General features: G+C 45.1%; 1 protein-coding gene across 1 annotated transcript; it reads left to right on the top strand.

Moving 5' to 3' along the window:
• The first annotated feature begins 855 nt into the window (after positions 1 to 855).
• Positions 856 to 6,005, top strand: LOC127926033 (phosphatase and actin regulator 3-like). The gene is made up of 4 exons (XM_052511299.1): positions 856 to 950; positions 3,758 to 3,959; positions 4,053 to 4,129; positions 5,839 to 6,005. Exons 1-4 carry the CDS (start codon positions 856 to 858, stop codon positions 5,852 to 5,854), a joined length of 390 nt encoding a protein of 129 aa, XP_052367259.1. The 3' UTR covers positions 5,855 to 6,005.
• The last annotated feature ends 1,441 nt before the right edge of the window (positions 6,006 to 7,446 follow it).

Here is a 7,446-nt window from a genome sequence, read left to right as displayed (position 1 = left end):
CTCTGCCAGGGCTTTGCTGGGACATATGCTGGGCTTTATATAGACTGGACTTGCATCCCAAATGGTAACGTATTACCTTTAAAGCGCACTACTTTTGACCAGGGCCCATATGGAACAGGGACAGGACAGAACAGAACCAGAAGAGGGACCGGACCAGAAGAGGGACAGGACCAGGGACAGGACCAGAAGAGGGACAGGACCAGAAGAGGGACAGAACCAGGGACAGGACCAGAAGAGGGACAGGACCTGAAGATGGATTATTATTTTCTTTAGAAATGTAATGTAAAAGTTGTCAAAAATATATAAATAGTAAAGTACAGACAAAAAAATGACTTAAGTAGTACTTTAAAGTAGTTTTGCCTAAGCTCTTTACTCCACTACATCGGACAGCGTCAGTAGCCAGACAGAATAGTTAGAGGAGAGAACCGAGCAGGACACTCCGCATTCTGCCACAGCCACTAACTGAGCTCAGTCCTTCATCTACCTGGAAAAGGATCATACAGATTTATAATTTTACTTTCCAGTCGCGCTCAAACTATCCTTAATGTTTTATCTTGCACTTGGGAAATATTTATTGAAGGGAAAAGAACGCTCCAAAACTGGACAAATATTCTGCAATCGTGAATTTGTGTTTGAAACGTGATAAAACGCGCCTTGCATTCTACCCGGATGTGGAGGCGCTCTCGGTTCAGTCACAGAAGAGGGTTTCTAGACTCCAGATGGTAACGAGGAAGTGTAGATCCTGGAGCTGTTCTGCACGCCGACTCAGACATCTTTGACCTCTGCTGCTGCTAGTAGAGTCTGTCAGAGACTGTGACCTGACTGGAGGACCGGGGGGGAACAGACAACAACATCATGGTTCAGAACGTGATTCTAGTGTTTTTCCGCAGGCGGCTGAGCCAGAGACCCGCGGTAGAGGAGCTGGAGAGTCGGAACATCCTCAAACGTGAGTATTGGATCATGATACATAGTTTATAATCAATTAAAACGAGAGGATATAACAAATATGATCCTTTATAAGGGATCATAGTTTATTATCAGTTTTAATAAGTGAAACTGTCCCACTGTCTGTATCGACTCTCCAGATGAGCCGGGTGGGCTTCAACGCAACATGACTAAATCTCTATATTACTTCAGTGTTGAATGTATTGCCATGGTGATGAATACATGTTGCATGGAACTTCGACACTACAGTTTATACTCCATTTGTTTCTTTTAAAAAATGAAACAATTTAAAACAACTTTGTTAGTGCCTCCCGATGAGGCGTCACTAAAGACCCAGCGTTCGATCCCGGCCTGTGTTGCAGCTGGCCGCGACCGTGAAGCGGGGTACAATTGGCCTAGCGTCAGGGTCCAGTTGTCAGATCAATGTCAGGGTCCAGTTGTCAGATCAATGTCAGGGTCCAGTCTCAGATCAATGTCAGGGTCCAGTCTCAGATCAATGTCAGGGTCCAGTTGTCAGATCAATGTCAGGGTCCAGTTGTCAGATCAATGTCAGGGTCCAGTTGTCAGATCAATGTCAGGGTCCAGTCTCAGATCAATGTCAGGGTCCAGTTGTCAGATCAATGTCAGGGTCAGTTGTCAGATCAATGTCAGGGTCCAGTTGTCAGATCAATGTCAGGGTCAGTTGTCAGATCAATGTCAGGGTCCAGTCTCAGATCAATGTCAGGGTCCAGTCTCAGATCAATGTCAGGGTCCAGTCTCAGATCAATGTCAGGGTCCAGTTGTCAGATCAATGTCAGGGTCAGTTGTCAGATCAATGTCAGGGTCCAGTCTCAGATCAATGTCAGGGTCCAGTCTCAGATCAATGTCAGGGTCCAGTTGTCAGATCAATGTCAGGGTCCAGTTGTCAGATCAATGTCAGGGTCCAGTTGTCAGATCAATGTCAGGGTCCAGTTGTCAGATCAATGTCAGGGTCCAGTCTCAGATCAATGTCAGGGTCCAGTTGTCAGATCAATGTCAGGGTCCAGTTGTCAGATCAATGTCAGGGTCCAGTTGTCAGATCAATGTCAGGGTCCAGTCTCAGATCAATGTCAGGGTCCAGTTGTCAGATCAATGTCAGGGTCCAGTCTCAGATCAATGTCAGGGTCCAGTTGTCAGATCAATGTCAGGGTCCAGTCTCAGATCAATGTCAGGGTCCAGTCTCAGATCAATGTCAGGGTCCAGTTGTCAGATCAATGTCAGGGTCCAGTTGTCAGATCAATGTCAGGGTCCAGTTGTCAGATCAATGTCAGGGTCCAGTTGTCAGATCAATGTCAGGGTCCAGTTGTCAGATCAATGTCAGGTTCCAGTTGTCAGATAAATGTCAGGGTCCAGTTGTCAGATCAATGTCAGGGTCCAGTTGTCAGATCAATGTCAGGGTCCAGTTGTCAGATCAATGTCAGGGTCCAGTTGTCAGATCAATGTCAGGGTCCAGTTGTCAGATCAATGTCAGGGTCCAGTTGTCAGATCAATGTCAGGGTCCAGTTGTCAGATCAATGTCAGGGTCCAGTTGTCAGATCAATGTCAGGGTCCAGTTGTCAGATCAATGTCAGGGTCCAGTTGTCAGATCAATGTCAGGGTCCAGTCTCAGATCAATGTCAGGGGTCCAGTCTCAGATCAATGTCAGGGTCAGTTGTCAGATCAATGTCAGGGTCAGTTGTCAGATCAATGTCAGGGTCCAGTCTCAGATCAATGTCAGGGTCCAGTCTCAGATCAATGTCAGGGGTCCAGTCTCAGATCAATGTCAGGGTCCAGTTGTCAGATCAATGTCAGGGTCAGTTGTCAGATCAATGTCAGGGTCCAGTCTCAGATCAATGTCAGGGTCAGTCTCAGATCAATGTCAGGGGTCAGTTGTCAGATCAATGTCAGGGTCCAGTTGTCAGATCAATGTCAGGGTCCAGTTGTCAGATCAATGTCAGGGTCCAGTTGCCAGATCAATGTCAGGGTCCAGTCTCAGATCAATGTCAGGGTCCAGTCTCAGATCAATGTCAGGGTCCAGTTGTCAGATCAATGTCAGGGTCCAGTCTCAGATCAATGTCAGGGTCCAGTTGTCAGATCAATGTCAGGGTCCAGTCTCAGATCAATGTCAGGGTCCAGTTGTCAGATCAATGTCAGGGTCCAGTTGTCAGATCAATGTCAGGGTCCAGTTGTCAGATCAATGTCAGGGTCCAGTTGTCAGATCAATGTCAGGGTCCAGTTGTCAGATCAATGTCAGGGTCCAGTCTCAGATCAATGTCAGGGTCCAGTTGTCAGATCAATGTCAGGGTCCAGTTGTCGATCAATGTCAGGGTCCAGTTGTCAGATCAATGTCAGGGTCCAGTCTCAGATCAATGTCAGGTCCAGTTGTCAGATCAATGTCAGGGTCAGTTGTCAGATCAATGTCAGGGTCCAGTTGTCAGATCAATGTCAGGGTCCAGTTGTCAGATCAATGTCAGGGTCCAGTTGCCAGATCAATGTCAGGGTCCAGTTGTCAGATCAATGTCAGGGTCCAGTCTCAGATCAAGGTCAGGGTCCAGTCTCAGATCAAGGTCAGGGTCCAGTCTCAGATCAATGTCAGGGTCCAGTCTCAGATCAATGTCAGGGTCCATCTGTCTCCATCTCTTCTCCATCTGTCTCCATCTCTTCTCCATCTGTCTCCTCCATCTCTTCTCCATCTGTCTCCATCTCTCTCCATCTCTGTCCTTCCTTCATCTCTCTTCCCCATCTCTCTCCTCCCTGCATCTCTCTCCTCCTGCACTGTGTTTCTGACCTGTTGTTCTTCCTGTTTCATCTCCAGAGAGAATGACCAGTCAGAGCAGGAGGAGAGGAGGGAGATCAAACAGAGACTCAACAGGAAGTTGAACCAGCGTCCTACAGTAGATGAGTTAAGGGACAGGAAGATACTGATTCGTTTCAGTGACTATGTTGAGGTGGCCAAGGCTCAGGACTACGACCGCAGGGCAGATAAACCCTGGACCAGGCTGTCTGCTTCAGACAAGGTCAGCTCAACTCGCACAGACACACATAAACAGCTGAGCTCTGTTTTTACCACCTGTTGTTGTTGACATGGTTGTTGTTGATGTGTTCTCCAGGCAGCAATAAGGAAGGAGCTGAATGAGTTCAAGAATAACGAGATGGAGGTTCACAATTCCAGCAAGCACCTGACAAGGTATGTGAGGGTGGTTTTGTGTGTGTGTGTGTGTGCTTTTGGTTTTACTATCCTAGACTGTTCAGGGTCTGGCCTGCTCCCCTCCTCTACAGAGGGAGTTAGTCTGAGCTCTCCACTCCCCTCCCCTGCCGTCGCTATACCCCCTTTCTATCTGACACAGTTACAAAATCCTGGATTGCCTCTCCACAGATGACCATTACCTAACTATTACTACTCAGTTTCTGTCCAGCACTGAGGACAGAGCACCTTCAGTCCGTTCAGTTCTTAATAGATCACCTTCAGTCCGTTCAGTTCTTAATAGATCACCTTCAGTCCGTTCAGTCATTAATAGATCACCTTCAGTCCATTCAGTTGTTAATAGATCACCTTCAGTCCGTTCAGTTATTAATAAATCACCTTCAGTCCGTTCAGTTAATAGATCACCTTCCGTCCGTTCAGTCATTAATAGATCACCTTCCGTCCATTCAGTTGTTAATAGATCACCTTCAGTCTGTTCAGTTATTAATAGATCACCTTCAGTCCGTTCAGTTATTAATAGATCACCTTCAGTCCGTTCAGTCATTAATAGATCACCTTCAGTCCGTTCAGTTATTAATAGATCACCTTCAGTCTGTTCAGTTATTAATAGATCACCTTCAGTCCGTTTAGTTATTAATAGATCACCTTCAGTCTGTTCAGTTATTAATAGATCACCTTCAGTCTGTTCAGTTATTAATAGATCACCTTCCAGTCCGTTTAGTTATTAATAGATCACCTTCAGTCCGTTCAGTTATTAATAGATCACCTTCAGTCTGTTCAGTTATTAATAAATCACCTTCAGTCCATTCAGTTATTAATAGATCACCTTCAGTCCGTTCAGTCATTAATACGATCACCTTCAGTCCGTTCAGTCATTAATAGATCACCTTCAGTCCGTTTCGGTTATTAATAAATCACCTTCCAGTCCGTTCAGTTAATAGATCACCTTCAGTCCGTTCAGTTATTAATAGATCACCTTCAGTCCGTTCAGTTATTAATAGATCACCTTCAGTCCATTCAGTTATTAATAGATCACCTTCAGTCCGTTCCAGTTATTAATAGATCACCTTCAGTCCGTTCAGTTATTAATAGATCACCTTCAGTCCGTTCAGTTAATAGATCACCTTCAGTCCATTCAGTTGTTAATAGATCACCTTCAGTCCGTTTCAGTTATTAATAAATCACCTTCAGTCCGTTCAGTTATTAATAGATCACTTCCAGTCCGTTCAGTTATTAATAGATCACCTTCAGTCCGTTCAGTTAATGATCACCTTCAGTCCGTTCAGGTTGTTAATAGATCACCTTCAGTCCGTTCAGTTGTTAATAAATCACCTTCAGTCCGTTCAGTTAACGATCACCTTCAGTCCGTTCAGTTGTTAATAGTCACCTTCAGTCCGTTCAGTTGTTAATAAATCACCTTCAGTCCGTTCAGTTAATAGATCACCTTCAGTCCGTTCAGTTGTTAATAGATCACCTTCAGTCCGTTCAGTTGTTAATAAATCACCTTCAGTCCGTTCAGTTATTAATAGATCACCTTCAGTCCGTTCAGTTATTAATAGGTGTCTGATTGATGTATTTCTGGGCATGGATCAGTTCATCTAACACTGACTGCCCTCTCTTTCTTCTCCTCTTCTCTCCCTCTCTTTCCTCTTTCCTCTTTCCACTCTCTCTCTCCTCTCTCGTGTTTCTAGGTTCCATCGGCCGTAGTGTAGTGGTGGTTTCTTCTGCAGAAGCTGGGTGGTCCAATTATCAGTGAAGACCATGTGACAGTGTTCCCAGGCTCCTACCCATGGCCCCAGACTGTCCTGTCTTGATATGTGGGCTAGTTCCCGGATGTTCGACCTACAGATATCTGTCTGTCTTTTTGTGCCAACTTGGAGGCTGTCTGTCTCTCTGTGTGTCACCATGGAGGCTATGTCTCTAGAGCTGGCGCCCAGGAAAGATCACAGGAGACATCAGACTGATATTCTCCTAAAGGGGCTATCAAAACGTCTCTGGTCGCTTGCTCCTAGATGTCAACCAATGAGAAAAAGATGAATGAAAAAGATGACAGCACTTGTTAGTTGTTAGAGTTGTTTTTCTTTTCACTCCATACCAGCAGTCTAAAAGAATCAGAAAACTATTGCCATGCAACAAATGTTTCTCAGAATTTCTCTTAGTGTGGTTAAAGAAACCTACGAAGAAGAGGCTAAAGGATGAAAGAGGACATCCTTGCGACTGCCGCTGTGGAATAAACTGAAATAAATTACGTTGACTGTGAGTGCTTGGGGTCTGGTTTCATAGTGGATCCTTGGATCAGCCACAGGAGGAACTACGAGGAACCTCCAACCTGGAAGAACCAGCCTGATCGCTGCATTCACCATTCTATTTCACTTCACGCACCAATCTCACATTCCTCCTCAGTTTGAGCCTATGTCTGTGATGAGATGCAGTATTCAAAACGTACTTGCATCACCTTCAACCAATCACTGTTTCTGAGAGGAATCTGATTGGATCAGTCATTTTCCGATGTATTCCAAACACCTATTGGATAAAGACTAGACAGATAAGTGCAGTGAGACAGAATGGCGAAGGCAGCGATCAGGCTGGTTCCTCCTCCAACCTGCTCAGAGGAAACAGCACATCTCCTTCAGAGGACCATCTGAACATTTTCCTCAACACCTTGTTTCTCCATGTTAGAGGACGGAGGAGACACATTGGAATGCGTCCCAAATGGCACCATATTCCTTATTTTATAACAGACTCTTTGAAAGCTGAAAGAACGATGGCAAAGGATGTGGTGCATGTGACCAACGAAACCCATTTCCTCTCCTCTTCAGAAACACTAGTTAAAGGCTGCAAAATTCCAGAAAATTCCAGTTGGAGGGTTTCAGGATTTTATGCTTCATTTATTCTCTCCTGATTCCAGGAATCTCTAACCAGGATTTCTGGAAAACCTGGGGATTTTGGGAAAGTGGCAGGATTTTTGCGACCCTAAACGCTAGTCTCCCTCCAGCACCCAGGCATCTCTCTCTATGGGCTGACAGTGTTATTAATGTTGTCGGTAACAATGTCTGTCTAAAGCAGGGGTATCAAGCTCATTCCACGGTGGGCCGAGTGTCTGCAGGTTTTTGTTTTCCTTTCAATTAAGACCTAAATAGTGACCTTAATTCATCCATCAAGTACAAGGGTGGAGAGAGAACCTTCAGAGACACAGCCACCCGTGGAATGAGTTTAACACGTGGTCTAAAGCACCTTTGTAAGCACTATTTATCGTCTGCACAATACAAGTTGACTTTTTAAGAACTGCTGTTGTTGTA

Source organism: Oncorhynchus keta, unplaced genomic scaffold (genome assembly GCF_023373465.1).
Source record: "Oncorhynchus keta strain PuntledgeMale-10-30-2019 unplaced genomic scaffold, Oket_V2 Un_contig_663_pilon_pilon, whole genome shotgun sequence".
Taxonomy (NCBI): Eukaryota; Metazoa; Chordata; class Actinopteri; order Salmoniformes; family Salmonidae; genus Oncorhynchus; species Oncorhynchus keta.
The sequence above is the reverse complement of the archived record's forward strand: the minus strand, read 5'-3'. Positions and strand labels throughout refer to the sequence as shown.

Excerpts from the sequence above, each read along its gene's own strand:
- LOC127926033 (XM_052511299.1), top strand. The coding sequence starts at position 856 with ATGGTTCAGAACGTGATTCTAGTGTTTTTCCGCAGGCGGCTGAGCCAG. Across the intron at positions 951-3,757 it reads CGGAACATCCTCAAACGTGA|AGAGAATGACCAGTCAGAGC; the intron begins GTATTGGATCAT and ends TTTCATCTCCAG. Across the intron at positions 3,960-4,052 it reads GGCTGTCTGCTTCAGACAAG|GCAGCAATAAGGAAGGAGCT; the intron begins GTCAGCTCAACT and ends TGTGTTCTCCAG.